The sequence below is a fragment of the Carcharhinus amblyrhynchos genome, chromosome 2, assembly GCF_965287045.1.
Source record: "Carcharhinus amblyrhynchos chromosome 2, sCarAmb.v2.hapA, whole genome shotgun sequence".
Lineage (NCBI taxonomy): Eukaryota > Metazoa > Chordata > Chondrichthyes > Carcharhiniformes > Carcharhinidae > Carcharhinus > Carcharhinus amblyrhynchos.
In genome coordinates, this window is record NC_137325.1 from 53,775,643 (window position 1) to 53,798,264 (window position 22,622).

At 38.5% G+C, this 22,622-nt stretch overlaps 4 protein-coding genes across 7 annotated transcripts in view; all 4 read right to left on the reverse strand.

Moving 5' to 3' along the window:
- Positions 1–13,011, reverse strand: part of LOC145354396 (homeobox protein Hox-A3) — a 43,401-nt gene extending 30,390 nt beyond the window's left edge. Inside the window, exon 1 of one of the 4 annotated variants that reach the window (XM_080205690.1) lies at positions 12,901–13,011. The gene's annotated coding sequence lies outside the window, so the exon portion shown is untranslated. Of the gene's footprint in view, positions 1–1,948; positions 2,050–12,900 lie in introns of those variants that run through there. The other 3 variants (XM_080205697.1, XM_080205663.1, XM_080205681.1) reach the window with 3 other exon arrangements.
- Positions 3,039–6,557, reverse strand: LOC145354419 (homeobox protein Hox-A5). Its single transcript, XM_080205733.1, has 2 exons — positions 4,482–6,557; positions 3,039–4,012 (listed from the first exon to the last, which is right to left on the reverse strand). Exons 1-2 carry the CDS (start codon positions 5,059–5,061, stop codon positions 3,762–3,764), a joined length of 831 nt encoding a protein of 276 aa, XP_080061859.1. The 5' UTR covers positions 5,062–6,557; the 3' UTR covers positions 3,039–3,761.
- On the reverse strand, positions 6,690–13,011 carry LOC145354431 (homeobox protein Hox-A6). Its single transcript, XM_080205759.1, has 4 exons — positions 12,901–13,011; positions 9,901–10,574; positions 7,539–8,166; positions 6,690–7,350 (listed from the first exon to the last, which is right to left on the reverse strand). The coding sequence occupies exons 3-4, from the start codon at positions 7,966–7,968 to the stop codon at positions 7,091–7,093; spliced, it is 690 nt and encodes a 229-aa protein (XP_080061885.1). The 5' UTR covers positions 7,969–8,166; positions 9,901–10,574; positions 12,901–13,011; the 3' UTR covers positions 6,690–7,090.
- Positions 13,012–14,420: 1,409 nt separating this feature from the next.
- On the reverse strand, positions 14,421–17,774 carry LOC145354439 (homeobox protein Hox-A7). Its single transcript, XM_080205783.1, has 2 exons — positions 17,268–17,774; positions 14,421–16,262 (listed from the first exon to the last, which is right to left on the reverse strand). The coding sequence occupies exons 1-2, from the start codon at positions 17,659–17,661 to the stop codon at positions 16,030–16,032; spliced, it is 627 nt and encodes a 208-aa protein (XP_080061909.1). The 5' UTR covers positions 17,662–17,774; the 3' UTR covers positions 14,421–16,029.
- Positions 17,775–22,622: the final 4,848 nt, after the last annotated feature.

Sequence of the window (22,622 nt, forward strand, 5' to 3'; positions counted from 1 at the left end):
CAGTCCCAACCATAGAAAAAAAATTCTGGAAGGCAATTCCATGCAGCTCTCTTGAAATAATTGAACCCCTCGGTCATACACATCTTACTTAACAAATGTTTACTAAATATGGAAACAAGACATTCTCTACGTTTGGGGAATGCATAACTACCTCATCGATGAAAGAAAGATCGGGAGTTCAAGATTTCTTGAAAAGGACCCCATCACTACATTATATTTTCACCGGTTCCCACAGAATATCTACACTGTGTAACGTCTTTGATTACTCAGTTTAAATAAATATTTGCATGTTTAATCCTTTGAATATACATTGTGTACCCCGCCAGCACTAAATCCACCCACCCCAACCCCCACCCCCACTTTGGAGTCTCGCTTTTGAGACAGAAAAATGTAAGTGTTTTCGGCGAGAAAAATAAACACATCAAAAGCACAGACCCTTGTGCAATGTGAAACGAAATAACTTGTTATCACTAATGCTTAGGAAAACAATTACAAATACATCAATTTCAAATTTAATAACTGACATGTAATGTTACACTGGATGCCACTGTAGCACTGGGTGAAACTAAAACATGTTTTGTCTTGTTGTAAAAAGGATTTAAGTGATTTGGACAGATGATATATTAAACTGTCATATTTAAATGTAAACTAATACAAAGGAAATTACAACAGATTGACGCGTTTGACATGGCCGATCCGGAACTGCAATACTGATATTGGGGCTGATTTCCTCTATTACCGTTGGATCTTTATAGCACATCGTAAAATTGGCCTAATTGCAGTGGAATGTTTTGAGTAGAAATTCTACAGGGTAATTGCTCTCTACCATATCATCCCTTTTAAACGTGTGGCCGACTGCCATCCCCACCCCCAATGCTATAAGTTGGATTTGTCCATATAGGGAAAAGAGGAATAATCAAGTCTTCCAAATTTATGAAATGTTGCATTTTTCTTTTGAAACACTTTATCTTCAACAGTAAATTACACAAGTGAATCTGTATATACACACTAGACTAGCGGAAGCTTCAAAGAATGAAAAGCCGGTCATAAAGTTTATGGTTCGTCAGTCACAACTGTGGGAAACCTGCAATTCACCAAAAGCTATGTTGGTGTTACAGCAGTCAGACTTAAAGTTGCAGTAACTCTTCCACTGGCTGTATTTTAAAGCGGGTTTTAACTCTTTTCCTTAACTTTAAGTGTTTATATCTCACGTATACCTCATTCGAGACTATTTGGATTAAGATTGTTATGTTCACATATTTATTTATAACGTGCTCAAGAGGATGATTTTTGTTGCCATAAAAGTTAAACTGAAAATAAGGAGGGGATAGGTTTAATATGTGAAAATAGTGTTTCTAATAAAGTGAATGATACCTTAATCCGGTCCTGTGTGACGACAGGGACTTTGCTATAATATAGAATAAGCTGCAAATGCTTGCACAATACGCACTAAAATATCAGTGTCCTACAACTATCCTAAATGCGTAATAATTAAGACAACTGAACATCTATATTTCTCAACACATATCAGGGGCATTATACTCCCCTCAAGAAAACACAAATAAACAAGTGACACAACAGAGCCTGCGGGTAAATAAACCATGAAAAGGACTAAGAATGTTCTGCTCCACATATTAAGGTACTGAACAATGCCAGTAACATTTAATGAAAATCAATTGAATATCCCCAAAAACTTTAAACATATAAGATGTTTTAAAATGGGAAACCACTAGCCTTTTCAAAAAATTACTTCTGTTCCTATTTTACCCATTCATTTTTAAAACCTGGCTTGTAAAATAAAAGCTGGGAACACAGAAAGAAACTACTCAAGTACTTTGCCCACACTTGCTTCTGCCTCAGTGCACTCTGGGTGTTGCTTAAGGCCCATTTCACTGGGCCAAAACTCCTCGTGAAAAGTCATCAACGTTAATATTTCAACAAAATTTACCTTGTCTTGCAAGAAAACACAACTTTCCTGTACATTGGAGTTGTGGAGCTGTGGATAGTCCTCTGAACATGAAAATTAGCCATTTGAGTGGTCTGTCTGCACACGCAATCTGCAAAGGAACCAAATGAAGTCCAGCGTCAGTGAGATTATATGTTATGTAGAATATACTGTTGGTTGTCAACTCCCCAAAACCATAAAACTTACTTTAATGACACCACGTGATTTTTTATAGCCAGTGAGGCTATCAGTCTGTGCTATGGATGATTTTACGATCTAATTCATAGACAAAACCCTATTCATTTGGCACCCAAATGTCATATAGCCGGAACTGAGGTGTATAAAAGTTTATTGATTATAACTTTAAAGGACAAGCAGTCACTAAGCAGAAAGGGTAAAAGTGCTGATCCCCCTTGCTGTCAGGAACTAAGAGGCGAATTTTCTGTCCTGTCTTCACGCGGTAAGTAAAGTTAACTCTATAAAGTGAAAAATACCTGTTGGGAAACGTTTACGCTACACTTTGGTGGAGGAGTTGAGGAAACGTGACTAACGCCTACCTGCGGAACAAAGTGGTTGAAGTACTTCAGGGTTCACTTTTTCCTCAGACCAGTTTCCAAATAACCATGTTTATAAAGGGGGTGAGAGTAAGTGCAGGAAGAGCAACAGCAACAACAAAGAAATTGGGCATTTGCGGAAAATGTGTGGTTTAGCAAACGGTGTTGAAGTGCGCAACAGACAGGGCGCATGGAATACAGTTAGAAGAGGCGAACACATTTACTACGAATTGCGTAAATATGCCAAATTACAATAGAGCATTTAAATACTGCATTTGCCAGTTCTTACTGAATTCCAACATTTGCAGTGATCAAGAATTTAGAAAATCTATTGATTGAACTTTGACTTTATAAATTTGCGCAACTTGATTGCCTGTCGTAAGCCCAAACTGCAAGATTCCTGTCTGGAGGAGTGGTGCAAACTTGTACAGACTAGAATATACTTAATGTTTTAGTGTAAGTTTTGGACTCAACCCTCGAAACAATTTAATTCACAGGACAATAGAAACAACAGAAATGCTTAATCTGGGAGGCCAAGGTCCAGGAAAGTTACTATAGAAACTTTATTTTAACTTCCAGTCAGTTTTAAAAACAAATACAAAAGCTCATCACGAATTTCTTAAACCTCCAGTCTTTTAGGTTTTATATTTATCCTTTGTCACAAAAAACATACACTGACGCTGCGCTAAGAGCCACTTATTGGAGTTCGTGCAAAGTCATACAAAGGCACAGCATAGACATACAGTTCAAAGTCGCAATATCCTTCACAAAATTCACTGGTCACTAATAACACAGAATAGGTAGCATCTCAGTGATTTAACACTACGATATCAATTACAGAGGACGATGGCCTGAAATTAAATACGTATTGCAAGCTTGGAGCTATTTTGACATTTAGCAACACTAACACTCACATACACTTTTTTTGCAGAGTGCAACACATAATTACATTTTTACTGGACGATTTTATACAGTTACTTCAAGTAACACCGCATGTATTAATATAAATAAGTTAAACAGCTATAATTCACAAGGCTAACCTACTCCTACAACATTGTTGTTACTTCTAGACAATATACTGTAAGCAGATTACTTGTACAGGCAACAGTACGGCCAGAAAACAGACTAACGATTCAAAGATTGGAATACGGCAACATGGAAATGATTTTCTTCATAGAAGTAACACGGGAAAAGAGTTTTGGAAGTCAGTACTGTATTGACATTATGCTAATTGGTCAGCTACTGCCCAGTACTTCTATTGATCATGGACGATATCCGCCTCCTGCAGCGGCCATGCTCATGCTTTTTAACTTGTTATCTTTTTTCCATTTCATCCTCCTGTTTTGAAACCAGATCTTTATCTGTCTCTCTGTGAGGCAAAGAGCATGTGCAATTTCTATCCGTCTTCTCCGGGTCAGGTATCTATTGAAGTGGAATTCTTTTTCCAGCTCCAGGGTCTGGTATCGGGTGTAAGCCGTCCTGGCTCTTTTACCTTCTGGTCCTCCCATACTGTCTGTAACCCACAAAAAAGGAATCCTTTGTTTAGTGCTATCAATACATTGTCGAATATGAAATACATTAGTAAAATGCAAATAGGACTAACTCAAAGCACAAGACCGAAATCTAGCCCAGGCATGTCTACGCCTAGCTCCTGCGCTCTCTCCCAGACCTTAATAACAAAATGACTTCAGGAACTTAGCTAGAACTAAATGTTAAAGTGCCCACTTGGACAAAACTGTCCCATAATAAACCACACCTTTTTCTATCTATCAGTTCCTATTTCTTCTTACATTACTGATGCGTAACTAGACACCTTATTAGCAAATATCCCACCACCCATATGGTTCCAAATATAGTAGCAACTTAAAAAAAATGATCCTTACAAAGATATTAAGAAATATTAACATGTACATTTAGCGTTTTGATTTGCCAGAGTAGTTTAGGACTCCACTAATGCAAAAAGAAGAGAGGAGGGATTTTACCGTGACTTATGTGCAGTTTTCGCATCCAGGGGTAAATCTGAGGCTGTTGTTGTGCTGTGCTTTGCCCGTTCTGTGAACTTGGAGGGTCGCTGCTTGCCGGGGTGTCATCCTCAGTACCAGGCGACGTGCCAACCCCATCTCTACTGATGTGACTGCTGCTGCTGCTGGAATTTGAGGAGGTAGTTGGGCTTGCTATGGAGTTTTTGATTCCGTGGTGGTTGTCGCTTGCAGGCGGACTGACCACGGCGGAACAGGGCAGAGGGTCAGGTGAAGGAGACTGAGTGGATGTGGCAGGTTGGTTGTACCTGGTGTCTGCTCCTGCTTCTGGTCCTGCTGCTGCTGCTGTTGTTGCTGCTGCAGAGTAGCTTCGAGATCTTTCACTGGCATTAAAGTGGTTAGATGCTGGACGACTAATGCTGAGATCCATCCCATTGTAACCGTAGCCGTACCTGCTGGAATGCATCGTTGCAGAATCCCTGTATTGCTCGCTCACCGAGCTATGATCTCCATAATTATGTAACTGGTAGTCCGGGCCATTTGGATAGCGACCGCAGAATGAGTTTACAAAGTAAGAGCTCATTTGATTTTTTTATTTATTTATTTTTACTTGATTTGTGGCTCTTGGTCGCTTGTGCGTCTAGCACCCTGCACAATTTATGATGAATTATGGAAATGACTGGGACATGTACTTCGTTCCCTCCTACGTAGGCGCCCAAATATGGGGCACGACTTAGAATCACGTGCTTTTGTTGTCCAGTCGTAAATTCTCGCTGATGACCTCTAGAGGTAAATCCGTGCACTGTGGCTACAAGCGGGAAGGTTGCGTGGAAGGGAGAGCGTGGGGAGCGCGCACGGGGGCGCGCCGCCGGCTCCCAGCAGCAGCTTTGGGTTGTCCTTGCGCGCCACCCTCTGGAGACTGAGGCTTGGAATCCTGTGGTTCTGATGAACGGGGTAATCGGCCTCGGGTCGAATTAAGGCTACCACACATTTCAAACGTAACCGTTACATTTCGTAGTATAAATCACATAAAACAATGTGGAGGGCATCTTTCAAACAAAAAAAAGATCCTTGCCAGACAACGGAACATTTGTTCAATCCTCAAGTGCAGGTTTTTTTTAAGTGCTGCCCGCTGTCAGTGTTATAAATAGGACTTGATGTTTTTCTTGTAACTGAATTGGTTTGATTTTTTTAAAAAATCAGATTTAATTTTAATTATTATGCATTGAGCGTATTCATACGTCTTGGTTATCATCGCTGATTTGTTGAGGGGAAATCGGTATCGTGCAACATCAAAAGGCCAATTCTTTCACATACTACTCTTTTTAAAAATCTGTTTTGTCCGTATAGCTCATGGTAGTGAAGGTTTAGTCACGTATTGGTGGAAATTTCGAAGCCATCGCAACCCTAAACTATTAAAGCAATCTTCGCGTTCTTAAAAATCAAGTCACGTATATTGAAAATGAGTTGAAATCGTTCCATTTACTTTCGTACACGGTCCATGTAAATGCTGAATCCCCTTTTCACTGGTAAATAAACAAGGTCTTGTGTCTACATTTACACGGAAACAATTTATTCACACACAGTTTTGTGTTGGTTCGATTAGGGTGAAAGGCTATACAGTAGCTAACAAAGGAAAGTCCACTTTACAAATAGTCATTCACCTAATCAAAACAAGAGATGTGATATCCGTTACTTGTTTCTCGGTTTTCTGGGATAAACATTATGAAGAATGTTTCATAATTTAACCGCGGGTTCAGCTATGTCGTTAGCTATGCGTTTGGTGAAAATTGCCGTATTTAATGGACCCAGGAACTAAATAGTCATTCCTACCACGTATACTGTCTTTTTCTGTCTGAAACAAGGACATCTACCGATTCAATTTCACAGTGCTAAGTTTCCTTTCACAGCTTATTTCATACAAAAAGTTTTCGGCAGCTTTAGCTGAAGGCTAAACTCTTAGAAATGGGATAGCTTATTTATATATATATTACTGTATATATTTTATATATATTTAAGAAAATCTTCTTCGCGAAATTTTAGTTTAAGAGCGATAGCGTTGCTAGGCTGACTTTATTTATCCTACAGCTGTCAAGTCATAAGCAAATATAAATGTTTCTCTTGGTAGAGAAAACATGGCACAAGCTGACTGAACACTACGGCCTCTCAATTTGACAACACAAAACAAAAAGAACTAATACGGTAAAAATATTGACACATACAATACAATATTTATCAATAGCAAATGGTGATATCCACTGCGCTCATTATTTGAAGAGTCAAATAATATCTAAAACTAACCATTGAAACAATTGGGATACTATTTGTGGAGTAAATTATCACATAGTAACGACTATAGAAGCAGAAACATTCACACTTCGCAATTGGAAAACAATTAATCCTAAACACCGTATAGTTATAGTATCCTGTGGAATGCAGAGCTATTTGAACACTTCCTCTACCACTTATACAATGACACAAACTCAAAGAGAGGGGCAACGAAAACAAAAAGAAATGCAAATATTGTTGTCTGTCCTGTTTGGCAGAATAAGCACATAAGAACTCACTACCAAATAGAAAGGCCCAGACTAACTTCTTTCAAATTCGCGCTCTTACTCCCCTGTTTTATCCTCTGCATCTTCGCTGTTGGATTCTGTTGTATTTAGAAGTTTGTTTTCCTTTTTCCATTTCATTCTCCTATTCTGAAACCAGATCTTGATCTGACGTTCTGTGAGGCAGAGGGCGTTCGCAATCTCTATTCGGCGGCGTCTAGTTAAATATCTGTTAAAGTGAAATTCTTTCTCCAACTCAAGAGTTTGAAATCGTGTATAGGTCTGTCGCCCACGACGCCCATGTGGCCCAAATACAGAACCTGCATTGGTGGAAGCAAAAGATGGAAAATATATTGGGACATATGATATAGTCAAATTATTGTTCAATTTCCCGGCTCTTGTAAGTGTGTTGTAGTTAACGTAACAATTAACATATGCAAGCATTCTTTACGTAAAGTTTAAACTATGTGTCAAGTTTAATTTACCATTTTCTACTGTAAATACTCACTAGAACTCGAATTCATTCGTTGCATCCAAGGATAAATTGGAGTACTGTACTTCCGGTCGTTTCCATCTTCACTTAAAATTTTGTTTTGCGCACAATCTGTTTTGTAATGTTGGTCTGAGGAAAAGAAGTCATCCTGGGCTCTATGCTTTCCACTACCGGATGGCGAGACACTGGTTAGATCCTTTTCAGGATAGAAACACGAAGCCCCATACTCATACGATGCTCGATTGCAAGCTATTACTGAGTTGGATTGTTGATAATAACAAGGTGACGAGTAACTCTTATCCTGGAGCGTCGCTGCCCCATAGGAAGCAGGAAAGTGCCTTAGAGCATCATACCCCGTTGTATAGAGTGGGATCTGTCCGAGGAAGGAGTCCTGGCCACTGGGCAGTGAAACAGGGAAAGTAGGGTTCACAAAATACGAACTCATTTGCTCCACACTCTGTAGTAATATGATTTGTTATGTATTAGTACACAATGTGGTTTAGCTATTAGTAGTCATCGAGGTGGTTTGTTTCAGGATGGCCGAGCGCCAAAGCGACAGCAGCAAATATAACCAGCTGATCAGTCTCTGGCCAATAGAAACCGACTTTGGTTCAAAAAACTCCCTGGAGATCCGGCGACTGAGCTAGCAAAGTTACAAACAACCAAATCAGTTCTGAACTATAACAGAGGTGGTTTTAATGGAATATTAGTGACCCAATAAGAAGACTATTAGGTTACAGGCTATAGTTATACATACTTATTCCATATAACCTCACATAGGGAAATGTGACTGTGCATTACGCATCCAACAATAACTGGATCAACAGTGATTAGAAGATAGATGATAGAAAATAGAGGGTACGTAGAAATAAATCAACAAATCTCTAGTTCTGTAGCTGTGCGTTCTATGTAGACTCACAGAGTAGTTTAGATAGGTAAATAACCGTTGCAAGGATTGAGCATTTTTATTCATTCTTTTTCCATTTGTATATGTCATCTTACAAGCACAACATTTTATTTGCTAGCTTGTGAAGACTAGATGAGAATAATCAGACATCAGTCCCTCCATAATATGAATCTCTATCCATTTTCAACTCGGTAAAGAACAATAGCGTCTGCAACTACAGAGACCCACAATATCAAGGGTTCCTAAGTGTTGTACTCAGTACATTTATACTGACAAAATAAACAGAAATAACCTGGTAGCAAGAGTATATATTCAGGGAAATGATTTATAGATTTAATTTTGATATTCTTATAAAGAAAATCCCAACTGTGGAGCGCAACGCGGTTATCTCAGCTTTGAAAGGATCTCACAGTAATTGTGTGTAGGAGTAATTGTTATTGCACTAGCACTCTTCATTAAAGCATGCATGCATACACATGTGCATTTAGTACACAAACGCCATAATACTTCCAGGAAAAAGTATTTAGCCAACGTTCACCGGGTTTGTTTAAACGGCCAAACGACCTGCAGAGGCTCGACTTTATATTGGATAAGCCTGTATGTGGCTCCCTTCCATCAGAATGTTGTTTTAATTGTATATGATTGAAATTCTCTAATATTCCCCAAATCCCAACTTCGATTTTCCATAATTGCACAGTGTTAAGGTTTTATCGACCATAAAATAGTGGAATGTTTCTTTTGGAATAATTATACATTTTTGAACATCTCAATGGAGACATTTGTGTTTTGGAATAACAGAGCATTTACTGCGCCCTAAGCGCGGCATCAGATCGTAGTGGAAGGACGGAAGCCAAAGGCTCCTTGCTAAAGATCTCATTATCTCGTTAGTTTTCCTTTCCTGTCAACAATGGTTACATCACATACTGAAATACCAAGGGTACTGCAAACAACACACATATATATTAATGAGGAATATGTGTTTATTTTTGCAGGGGAAATATTTAAGCACTTGAATAAACATTGCTACAGCACCCATGACCGAAGTCGAAACGTGCCAATTAGAGGCAATGATAAGGAATGAGGGTGAAGTGGTGAATGCGGTTGTTTAGTCGTCGGACAATTTTGTATTTTTGAACGTTAGAAATGTTTATTTGGGATGGATGCTACCTCATTGATTGCAAGTTGTTAAAATGCCTCAAGTGGGTTAATTTTCAGTCCTGAAATCTTATACCTGTCTCTCTTTCCTAATTATAGACAGACTAAAAACAAACCGAAAGCTGATCGAAATCAAAAGCCCTTTTCTATTCGAATTGTGAGTATAAATGCAGCACAATTATGGAGGAAAACGTGCACGAACACGCCAGTCTCCAACCCTCTTATTAAGGCCGACGCTTGCCGCTTTCCTCAGTTTCAGCCCTATAGCCTCTAACCATGCATTGCAATGTGTGCTTTTTTTTCCCCCAATTGTACCTTGCATTTTAATAAATTCGAAGTTTTCTCATCTTTGCTGTTTATGCTTTCTTTACGTTTTATCTTTGGTTTTCGTTTATTCATCACGTCCAGGACACAAAAGTGAAGGTTTGAAGATGAAGCCCCCACAAATGCTCCACACGTATAATGGAGAATCTTCTCACAAGTTGGTATGGTGCAAATAACCGAAAAACAGATGAGCAAAAGGTGATATTAAAAGATGAACAAAAGGGCAACGTTTAAAGCACAGTCATTATTTTCCAATTAGGTGGAATCACCAATAACCACTCACAACTGCTGCTGCATCGTGTCTCAGGAAAACTGGAGAAAACAAGGCAATATAATTAGAGCATGAACACACAGACTGGGGCAAATGGCTACTAAGGAGCTAATAGAAGGTATCAAACAACAACTCGATCTGTATTCATCGCTGAGATGGAAAACAACACAAAGCAATTTGAATCATTACATCCCTAATGTGCTTTGATCATATATTTTAGAAATCATTTTTGAAAGCAAATTTGCTTCTGCAGAAAATACAGCACCAATTAATTGTCCTTCCACTCAAGATTCCGATTAATTAGGAAATGGCCTGCGAAAGATTACAATACAACCGTTGCGATTTATTCTTTCCGTTGACGTATTTGTATTTCCGTGCAGACAGCAAAAACTTCCTAATGATAATACAAAATAAAATATCGTCAAAGATAGAAGCTGGAATGTAGTGCATTGAATTTTGGCATCGTTGAAATAAGGGCATGCCAATCATTTTAGGGGAATAAAACCAAACAAAGCTGCAATATTGTAAAATCCACAAGTGTGTAAATTAGATTTAATTATGTCGTTAATAAGAAAGAATTTTCTGGCTTAAGTCTTATTTGTTCCTCTGGTGATCAGGACTGGTGCAGCCTAATTAGTAACAGCAAATCTAATTTCCCTTGGCTGGTGAAATAAAACTGGAACTTAGTTTGCAGCCATTCGTGTATTTGACTGATTAAGAAAGATTTTACAAAATGGCAGCATTTAAACACACACCTCATCCACTCGATTTCATTCTCCTGAGATGAAATAACATGTCTTCTTTCAAATTGTGAATTGCGAGGCCTTGTTTCAAGTTAGAAACCATCTGGTTCTTTATATTACTTATAGCTGTGCTCATATCCTGGTTTTGAAACTACAACTATTACAGGGAAACAGTATAAATCTTCTAATTGCTTTGTAGTGGCTGTAACACCTTCCGGAGCCGCATTCCTTGACGTGTTTAAATGATCAATATTATTTGCAGTTTCGGGGTAATCATAGTTGCACTTTAAGAGATGAAAATAAGTCTGCAATGCTTTAAGACCGGAAAACGGGCCTATCTATTAAACGCTCGATTCATGGACGACACTGTATTGCCATTTATTTCAAATTTCAGGGTTAATTCAAACTCTTCGTTAAATTCGAATTCATGTTTATTTCGCTCTTATTCCAGAAAACAACAGCTATAAAAACTCTTTGACATCACAAATATGGGTTATTACTACAGTTTAAGCATATCATCAAGGAGACTTCGTAGATTCACAGCGAACGGGTTTAATATTTCTGACTGCATCGCCAACTATGACTTAGAAATGTAATTACTTAATCACAAATACGCATATTTTACCTTCTCACTTTTTTCATAAATATTAACTATTTATTTACGATTGATGAGAGCCAAAACAAAACTATTTGCAGACATGTATTGCAGCCATACTAATTTTCCACTCAAAGACCCAATACAACCTTAGTGATATACTGAGCGTACAGGGGGTAATCATTCGTTTCTATGCGCAAAACCCATAGTTACAGACATTTAATAGCTAAAGAATGGTTTTCCGCTCCAAATGCCACTTTAATCAAATTCAGTAAATCCTGATATTATGAAAGCAAATTGTTGACTACTGAGTAAGGCCACAAAGCAACACATAGAATGGTTAATTTAAGAATGCAAGTCAACCATTTCATCAGCAACACATGACCAGGAGAGACGCTATGCAGCAGCAACGCAAGTTCGCCCACACTCCAAACGCACGGTGGCAGCAACGAGTTCAAAAAGGAGAGCAAATATCAATATCCACGCGAACACACACATTCGCAGTCAGTCGGGGCTAAGTGTCTCAGTGTCAGAAAGACAACCTACGCGTTAAATAAAAACAATAAGACACATTTACATGCTCACACCCGAAATACGATGTGTTTGATCATTTTTCATCCTTGAACAGAATCAGCACACAAAATAAACACAAATAACTTGCAATCACGACACCTAGATAAACGCCAGCTAATTTGCATCAATGCACGATGTACATTTGTTTGCTCCCAGATAAGTTTCGAAGCTAACGATAAAAATGGTGTTAAAATACACCGCATCTGATACGAAATTTACGCAATGCAAGAACGGCGACTCAAAAGAAATAAATCACTTTTTCAGTGTAAGACGGGTCGTCGCCATCGCTGCAATCGGCAGATTATTTGTTTGCAACTGAAATGTGTGTTTTTTTTTAGCCCGTTAGAATCTGCAAAAACTTTCAATAATACGAGACGCACCTTCAGTATTCTCTGACATGCATGACATTTAAAATCGCAATCGAGGATTGTGTTTTACTTAATGTGATCTGGTTCCTTATGCAAAACACTTTGAACGAATAAGACGGCTCTCGATCAAATCAACCAGAACGCACGACGTCAAAAGCATTATTCATACTCTTTTGAAAGCAAGTATATTTCAAAAATAAAAACAGATTTAAAAACTGCCCCTAAAAACCGGTCAGATTAGTTTCAATAGACACTCAACCAATTCTACACTTGAGTTAACACATTCCGAAGGTGATCGACACTTTTTGCATCATATCCTTCAACTTTGACAAATCAAAGATCATTAAAGAGCGGCTGTTACAATAACTTTGTTTGAAGGCATTTTTTTAAAGAAATGAATTTTGCAGAATTGGAAAACTGTGAAGAGCGAGTGGGCCTTACCTTGTTGCTGAGTGTATCTCTCGGCCTGACAGTCCCGGGCTCTGCACAGACCGGGTATGGTATTTGCTGAGCCCCAGTGTCAGTGTGTGCAGAGCCCGTGCTAGTTTGACAGCTGTCCGTTCAGCTGCAACCCCGGCCAATGGCTCTCGCATTCCGCCAGCGGCGTTTGGTGACGACTTGCAGGAAACTGCCCTCCGGATTCGAGCCGGCTCTTTTTAATCCAATGCTCCACCTTCCGTGGAGGAATTCGTAGCTACCAGCCGTGGGATCTGTGTTGAAAGCTTGGAAGCATTGAAGCTCCATGGGCAATAATCACTAGCGCTGGGAGGGGGGAAAAAGAACAAAATATGCGTTGAAGAAAGCCCGCAAGCTCTCACATCCGAACCAACACGCGTTTAGCAAAAGAATGCAGCTCTATAGTCGCAAGGGAAATTATAAAAAGTTCATGTTCACGGTTACACTCCACATGACTTTCAGTGGCCAATGGAAAAACCGAACAACTCGTAAAGTTCTATTGCAAAGTTGTAAATTTTCATAAAACAACAACGGATTTATGACATTTCCCCATGACTATTAGGAGGCAGGTCTTAGACGCCATTTTTAACAAAGACACAAGTTAAAATTGTGAAATTATTAAAGATTTTTTCCACAGTTTAAAAAAATAATTTTCCCTTTTCTGAAGTCGCGTTATCATGATAATATCATGGAATTTGATTTTTTTAAAAACAGAAATCTTTCTGTTCCTCCAGCCAATCTGTTGTCGTAACGCACCAATTCTGTTTTAGGCATAACCGTAACTGTTCTATCGATATTTGTTCGAGTTTACTCGTTTTTTGTTTCGATATGCAACAGTAACAAATAAAATGGCTATGAGTTCGCCCATCTTGTGTGATCTAACAGCAAATTTAAGCGCCGCACCGCTTACGGAGCGATTAATACGTGCGCTTACTCGAAAATTCGTTCAAAGCTCTGCGATGGCAGAGCGACTGGGTTCGTTTTTTTCTCGTTTCAAATCTTATGTTTCTTATTAAACCGAACACTCTACTAGGCTGTGCTCTCTGTGTTATCTTTTTTTTCCATTTCCTTATACTGCTCTCAAATAGGTCACGATCCGACCCTGAATGTTTACTGGGAACTTTTTTGCCCACCTTCGTCCCAATTCGAATATTTTGCTTTTGAATTTTGCCCATTTTTAAAATATATATTTATATATATGCTGGCCAATGATAATAAAGATTTGCTCAATCTTGGCATCAATGTGCTCATATTCGAATTTAATTAGTATAAAAATTGCCCATTTGGCGTAGAAAAATGATGGATCAATTTGTTTATTGAAGTCAGATTAAAAGGCACTGAATGGGCTGCGGTGTGTAAATAATTATGTGTTACTTTCGAAATGGGATGTTTTTTAATTGCTGCTATTAATTAGGTTATTCTTGTCTTTATAACAAATCTTGCAACCACTCATTTGGTGGCGTCCGCTCAGGCAAGAAAGTGAGACTCTTGTTTTCCAAGCACCGTTTAATGTTTCTTATTTTTGTTTGTCTACAGAGACTCCATTCAAAGTACACATGGTTGGAACGAATATATGTATTTTAAATAGATTGCACCTTAAACCTTTAACATCGGTTATTATTTAACAACACGTACACAGATTACAAAGCAAAACTTTCGCTTGACAAGATACCACACCGAATATGGAACCGCAAAATATCCAGTCGACGATGCAGTTCGGCGTTTCTATTATTACTTTTGGTTACTGGATTTTTTTTATTTTATAAGTTAACAGTACACATGTATAAGACAACTGATACAACATACTTAAAGAAACACAATTACATCATTCAATAATACATGGTTTCTGTGAAATCTTTAGCATCTATACATTTTAATGCCATTGATCGAGGAGAAATAATGCAATCCCCTCCCCCTCTCATTACGATTTTTCTGTTTTTCTTTACAGTATAGTATTTAAGCACAGTACGGAACGATTCCATTCGCGTCAAATGTAAACCGGTATCTAGGTAGTTATCACTATTTAGTGTTATAAAGTGGCTATACACGCACCTCATTAAAAAAAAACACCAGAATATATTTCACATTTTTACTCTCATATTATGGGCGCTGTTTGAAGAAGTGCGAGAAGTCAAGACTCCCATAACAACACTATGTGTCTCGAAACGAATGTTAAATTAAAACATATAGGTAGTTTCCATAGACGTGCAAGGTGTCCACAATTGTGGTTTAGGTAGTTTACATTCCATTGCTATATGCAAAGAGAAATCTTCTTCATTCTGCTATTGGTACTTAAGAACAAATGCAGGAAATGTTTTTTAAAAAATTGAACACAAATAAACTATTTTACTCGACAAGTGAGTTTTCCGTCAGCTTTTGCTACATGGGCTAGAATGGCTCAAGTATTTGATCTCTGATTGGACTAGAGAATCAGTTATCACGGTATGTTTTTATTTCGTGAATAGTAAGCAGGAATACTGTAAAATGTATAAAGAAGACATGATCGCAGAGGTAAAATAAGTCTGAGAAATAGCTCAGTGCATCAGATCTATTTTAGAACAAAACAGTGGCATATGGAATTTTAGATTAGAAGGATGGTTACAGTCTGCTCTATGGGCTATCATTGTTCCGCTGGTTGTACTACTGGAGAACCCAGATTCCGAATCCAATCCCCTTCATTTTAATGACGGCGAATAAAGGTTTCGAATTTCATTCACTTTCATCTCATTATTGTGGGGAGAGATTCTCAATTAAACTTGAGAAAACAAGCATTCCGATTTTTATTGTTTTCATACAACACCTGCGGACATATGTTCTAAATGCTTCCGTTTCCCCTTAATTACTTCAAGCACGGAATCGGAACTTAATTCTTATATTCCTACCTAATACAAACATTCTGAATTCTACACTTTTGGACTGACACCCAAAACCAGCGAACTTTATATTCTAAAGACATGATTTCGACAGAGATTATTAAAACGCATAGGTAGTATTATAAGTGCTAATGCACAGTATTTCTGAAATAGTCCAATATTGTAGTTTGCTCGTCAAATGTCATGATTAGCGGCTGAAGAACAACTTTCTTCGCACAGTTCAGCATTCATTGGGGGAGATTCATTCCTGCTTTTCTTCGCTTGTGGTGCTCGTGTTCCCAGCTTTGGTTTCTTTTTTCCACTTCATTCGCCTGTTCTGGAACCAGATTTTGATCTGTCTCTCGGTGAGACACAGAGCGTGAGCAATTTCAATTCGTCGCCTACGAGTCAGATAGCGATTAAAGTGAAATTCCTTCTCCAGTTCCAATGTTTGGTAACGGGTGTAGGTTTGCCGTCCTCTCTTTCTATCTGGACCTGAGAAAGGGAGAGAGAAAAAACACAGGCAACCATTAAGTCCGTGTTTTTTTAAATAATACAAAGTACAAGTAGCCCTGTCAACCTATTCATGTCCTTTTTACCTCTTCGCCTACCTAAACGCTTTCATAACTCATTGGAATATCTGTGGCTGAACAAAATATTCAGATGCCAATGGTCTGCTTTAAGGTGCGAATGGACATTTTGGAATCTCGCTGCGGTCCTCTGACAAAGCATTTAAAGATCAAGGATCTATCCCAAGTTTCAGTGAAAGTCACTCTGTGCTCTCAACTCTTTACTTACATCCATACGGGTACTCCGAAACTGTTATTTCATCCAAGATAAAGAGCACCGATGTTAACATTTCAGACACGGAAATGACAGGTAACTAAAACCTTAAGCCTGCGTGCAAGTCCTTTCAACCCCAAATGTGTCAGATTCGAATGCCAGCAAATGAACCCGCCAGGTTCATTCTGATGGTCAGAACTCGTATATTACCGCCCTAAAGTGGCCCGTTTTAAACACGAACTTACATCCACAAAGGGGGCGGGGGGGGGGGGGGGGGGAGATGGGAAGCTTTACAAGGGCCCAAAGAGCTCTCATGGGGTGCAAAAAAAACCTTCAATTCCACGGGCCTGGCCTAATGTGTAAAAGCTACTTTCGAACTGGAACATAGCATTCTGCATTTACTCGAGAATATACAGTTTTCCCGCTTAACAGTTAAAAATAGTTCTTATTTGGTGTTGATAAAAGTGAGTAAACAAGCAATATGTGAGTTGCTGTTAACTATAAAGGAGCGGAAGTCGAGTGCTTTTACGAGGATTGTACTGATTAATTGTGCAATAAAAGTTTTATGATTGCTATCTGCATACAATACTACATGCGTTTGAGGAACTGCTCCTCAGATATCATTAAAACTCTTAACTACCTTCAGGATGTAGTGGCGCTCATTTTAACTGGTCATTCGCACGTTTCTCGTAGCTATGTTACATTTATGTCCCATACCTGCATTCCTCATCCAGGGGTAAATCCGGAAATTGCTCTCTGCTTGAGGGTGCACGTTTGTCTGATCCAATTTTTCGCAACCCTGTTTGCTGAGATCGCTGCAAAGAACTGGAATGTTCTGGTCTAAGGCAGAGCAGCGCAGGTTGTAGGAATCTGAATTTAGATTATAACCTGTGTTGTACATGGAAGGACCGTGATAGATTGCACTGTTAACATTGTACAGCCCGGCCATCGGGGCTGGGAAGGCGCTGGCGCCCGCTCCATAGCCGGATCTTTGTGAGTTGGTAGCAAAAGCGCAAGAAGTTGCTTCTGTAAAGCCACTCGCGTTCTGGAAAACGGATGTCCCCGCCGTATATTTGGGAAAAAGAGCATTCACATAATACGACGAACTCATAATTTTGTCTGGTGATTTGTTGGCCAAGGCTCTTCAGTGTCGGTTTTACGAGATAGCGTGATATATGGCAGCATTACACCCCCGATTTACACCAAACACCCATTTTCCTTCGGCCCGACTTATTCCTTTTCACGTGACCTGACCATGTGATCCAGTCGCCCAATCGCATTCCACATCACAGGTGGTAAATAGCATGTTATCCGACTATTTTCAAAAATATATTGTGCAAAAGTCATACATAATCTCTTGCCGTCTTATTAATATGGAAAAGGTTGTGTAACCTTAAAAGTTAAGTATCTTCTCAATATTACTTTGCAAGCCAATGTCCCACATGCATTGGAAGGTTGTAGGAACGCAGGTATGTATTCAACATTTTTGAAAATAAGATGTGTGATGAATTTGGAAGTGTAATGAAACGTTGACACGGACATAATAAAGGAGACATTTGCCTTCATTTAGCATTTAGCAACTATTTCTTGAATAGTTACATTGGACTAAGATTAAGGATCATTCTACATTTTGCTCTAAAACGGGAAAGATTAAACCGTTTCATTTAAAAGAAATGATCACTCCCATTGTTTCTTCCCCCCACCCCCGCCCCCCTCCCCTGTACAGTTGCTGCTGAACGACACCAGAGAAACTGGAGCCCTGGTGAATTAATGGTCAATACACATTTGACCTCTAGATTATAGAATAATCTGTGCGGTTTCAGTGAAGAGTATAGATACAATAAACAGGCTGCAACAGCATCGCTCAGGATGGCTGTGGAGCTTCTGTTATCAACTCCCGGATTTTTTTTGAACATCCAAGCATGTTTCTGTGTTGATTTTCTGCAATGCACCATTTCACTTTGAAAACTTCCACATTTCCTCAGACGGATTTCAGTCCAACAACTATTCTGCGTGAACCTTTTCGAGTTGCTAGGTAATCTGATTAAAACCCCGCAGGGGATTTACCCCAGTATCATTTCCTCCCTCTGTTTTACAACTTTTTTTCTCTCTCTGTCTCTCCCTGTCCTCTCGTTAGGTCACACAACTTGTCTCCGAAGCTGTTATCCACAATTTCCTCGCATATTGTCCAGTTGCTCTATTTAGGTTTTTGGTTGCTTTCCAGCGGAACGGTGTTCTAAGTGCAACGTTAACAGGCATATTTGTCGGTGTTAAACGGACGAATGCAATCCCACTGTTTACAATAGATACGCAGTCTTACAAACGATGCACCTGGTACTTCGAAATTAAAGGCTTGTGGCAACAAAACGTCTTTCTGCATTTCCGCCTGGGATCCTGCCATTTTCCCCAATATTGGGAAATGTTATTTTCTTTTGATCTCTAGCGTCTCCTTTGGTATGTCACAATCCTTGTGCTAAGCAGACAGACTTTACGCCAACGGGGGTGGTTATCAGGCCGTTATTGCACTACATTCGCCCCTTGCCCGTTAAAGAGCAATCTTGGATCTAAACCTACTAAACTGTCCACATTATCCATGTGTCCCCCACATTTCTAAAAACGGAACTATACGCTAATATGGACATTCCACGGAGTGTTTAAGCCGAATCCTAAACTTTTTCAACATCAAAATGCATCCGGAAAGCTGAGGTATCAAAGATTTTGCCAGACCGAACCGGCATAAAAGTGTTGAGAGTTTAAGTAAAGTTTAAATCAGTAAAATCAATAGCGTGTTGCTTTGCCCATCAGAGGAAACGAGTATATACATACATAGTAAATAGATGTGAACATGCAAATAAAAAAAACATATTTTCCAGGATTAAAGATTCCTCGCTAAAAATGGATTACCGCTCTGGACTGCTCTTTGATTGCAAGGAATAGAATAGCCATTCAAAATGGAAGGATGTGAAGAGTGGATGAAAATGCAATATAATTGAACGGGTTACCAGTAAAGTCAGAGTTGCACTCATATTTTTCTAATTCAATAATGCTAACTTCACTGCTAATTTAAGTCAAATGTTTGATCTCCGATTTCCGCCGGACATGTAAAATTTCATTCTCCTAATATTTGAAATAGATGTCTGAGGAAATTGATTTTTTTTAGTTTTAACTTGTTCTTTACTTCACCATTTCTCGTGGCCTTAAGGCTCTTCGCACTGTTTGTCAGGGGCATTGCGACTGCACGGTCCCAGTTTCACACGTATATAAATAAAATATATATTATAACTGCATATTGATCATTTCAATTATTCGTGTGTTCCATTGTTACATTAGATAAGAATTTATCAACCAAGCGCCTACACTAATGCACAAGGTTTATTAAGAAACAACCCCAAATGTTTATTTACTTTTATTACAGAAGACGAATGTGCAGACAGCACTGCATTACCAGCTTGGCTGGAGAAAGTACAGAAACCTAAGTAAACGGAAAACATTTTAGCATGAATTAGTAAATAATTATGGTTCGAACTTCAAATCTTACCGCATATTTTTGTAACAAAACACAATTGAATCATATAGTTGGACAGTAAACTATTTATAAACAGTGCCGTTTCAAACTATGTTTACTGGAAGAGCATTAAAAGAAAGAAAATTAATCTGGTGAATATGCAATTATCAAAAAGCATAGAATCATAGAGAGATAGATAGATAGAAAGATTACAAATAAACACCAGTTGTCTTACAGCATTATGTTTGCAGAAATTTAAATTATAATGACAGTTTCCTAAAGTTCAGAAATCTGACCCTCTTCTGTATTTCTGGATGCTGCTTTTTTTTTACTATGTATTTAGAGCAGATTGCTGTATTGTTATTTTAAATTGCTTACGAACACATGTGAACCATTAAAATTATGTGGCGTAGTAAAAGATAATCTTAATTTGCAGTCGGGATTCCTACATTTCAATCGAGAAAATAACACAGTGCTCAGCGAGCACATATTTGAATTGCCACTGCATAATAATCTACATCATTCCTGTCAGCATACTTTCAAATACATATATCTCGATTTCGTTACACGTCATTTGCTTTGGTTCCGAATCTATTATCTGGCTGTAAATGCTCCCGATTCCTTCTATGCAGGAAATAGAATCTTCTTAGGCTCTAGCTAAATTCGGGCTTATTTCTATACTGTGACAAGAAATATACTAATTTTGTATATGCAGAGCTGCATTGGAAATAAAATTGTGCACATTGCACTGAAGTTTGGTTATGTAGACTAATGAATCCGTGTATCATTGTTTTGTATCATACATCACGAAATTTATCGTTACCATTCACAAGATGGCAAGTGCATGAATGATCTAACTCCAATACGCCACGTTATAATAACGCGAAGGACCCACCTGTTTTCGTTTCAGAAGGTATACACTATTATGCAATTTTTAAAAAGCTGCAACGCGGTTTGGACTTTGCATGTATGAGAAAGCGTTAGCTGATTTTATATAAATAAGTCAGGAGGCACTCAACCAAGCAAAACATTCTTTGGATTTGACCGACGCTTTCATTCATGCCAAGCCCAATATGGGGCCACTTTTACAGGATGTTCCCATTGAAAGATGTGTACAGTTCAGTATGTGTGCCGTAGTTTGACTCAATGTGAAAAGATAATGTGAGCATGGTTTAACAAAAATAAACAAGCATCCTTCAAACTGACCTCTTTAGTTACATTACAACGGTGCCTAAGTTATTAACGACTTGATGAAATTTCTAGAAGTTACTATTCAGAACTTTTCATCAAACGAGTATTTCACTACATGTCATTCATAACGCTACTTACTCCATCAATAGATTTATTTTTTTATAAATTACGCCAGTATGAAGCCTAATCAAAAATATACAGAAAAATTCATAATGTAAAATTATGTTTCTACTTCAAGATATGCCACATTTAACATTTGACTCATACAGGTCTCCAACGGGAATTTCAGGATAACAAGAGTGCGGGCAAATAGATTTAGGTATATGATTGCACATGTATGCCTGTATATATATATGGATGGATGGATGTGTGTTCATGTACGTAGTTGTATATGTTAAATGCTGTTTTACGTGCGGATAGATATAAAATAGCTCACGACACTTCTCTTTCACATACTTAACTTCTAATCTCTATCCCTGTTGCAAACAATTGAGTGGAATGTGGAACGAAGATGGAGATAATCAATTTAAATCGTGTTTTGTACATTGAAAATAAAACACAGGAGTATAAATGGATTTCTAAACCCCGTGTCAAGCGGAATTAATCTGTCCACAAATGAGTTGATGGATTCAAAATAAATAAACTCCATCGACCTCAGTCCATTTTTATAAGTGTCATTTGTGGTAGGTGTTTTCAGCCTATTTACAACCTACTGTACAAATAAATCCCAGTTTATAGCAGTTATTGCACTTTTTGGCAGCTTGGCGGCACTCTTTTTGAATTCTTCTGTGGTTCAACACTGCCATCTCCTGACCGTGAATGAAAACTGCAACTAAGAAATCGCTGTCAGAATGCACAAAAACCTTTTTTCTAACTGTCCGGAAACTGATACCTATATCTATTTTGACACTTTTTTTTCTTATCACTATCAAGCTTAATTTCAAAGTGCGCCAAACCACGTTTCAAAATAACTAAAGATCTGTTACCTTTCCACTAGACGCAATAAATTAGTAAAGAGATATTTGAAGGGCCCACGTTAAGGACGAGACTAATAAAGGTCGTTATTTCCGCAGACCCTTTTGTCTAGGCAGCCAGACAAAACAAATGGATCGCCTTCTCTGGAAAAATACTGATTGTAGCTGGACAGTTGTAAACTCATTAAAACCCGAATTCCAGACGGCTTGCCAGACCCTTCATTTTATTGCAAGTCTCCCTGTTTAGCCTTTGAAGTTCCATCTGCAACAACAGAGGGCGTCACAACATTATAACCTTTCAGACTGAACACTAAAAAATTAAAAATAGAAGTTCAATTTAACAACTGTTTCATAGCCTAATAATAAAAAATAATGACTGCAACCCTATGCGAGTGTTTGCTG

Bases quoted from the DNA above. Each gene is read 5' to 3' on its own strand.
- LOC145354419 (XM_080205733.1), bottom strand. From the start codon at position 5,061: ATGAGCTCTTACTTTGTAAACTCATTCTGCGGTCGCTATCCAAATGGC. The intron at 4,013-4,481 runs GTAAAATCCCTC...TGTGGGTTACAG, and splicing joins AAAACTGCACATAAGTCACG to ACAGTATGGGAGGACCAGAA.
- LOC145354439 (XM_080205783.1), bottom strand. From the start codon at position 17,661: ATGAGTTCGTCGTATTATGTGAATGCTCTTTTTCCCAAATATACGGCG. The intron at 16,263-17,267 runs GTATGGGACATA...TCCCTTTCTCAG, and splicing joins CCCCTGGATGAGGAATGCAG to GTCCAGATAGAAAGAGAGGA.
- LOC145354431 (XM_080205759.1), bottom strand. From the start codon at position 7,968: ATGAGTTCGTATTTTGTGAACCCTACTTTCCCTGTTTCACTGCCCAGT. The intron at 7,351-7,538 runs GTGAGTATTTAC...CCACCAATGCAG, and splicing joins ACGAATGAATTCGAGTTCTA to GTTCTGTATTTGGGCCACAT.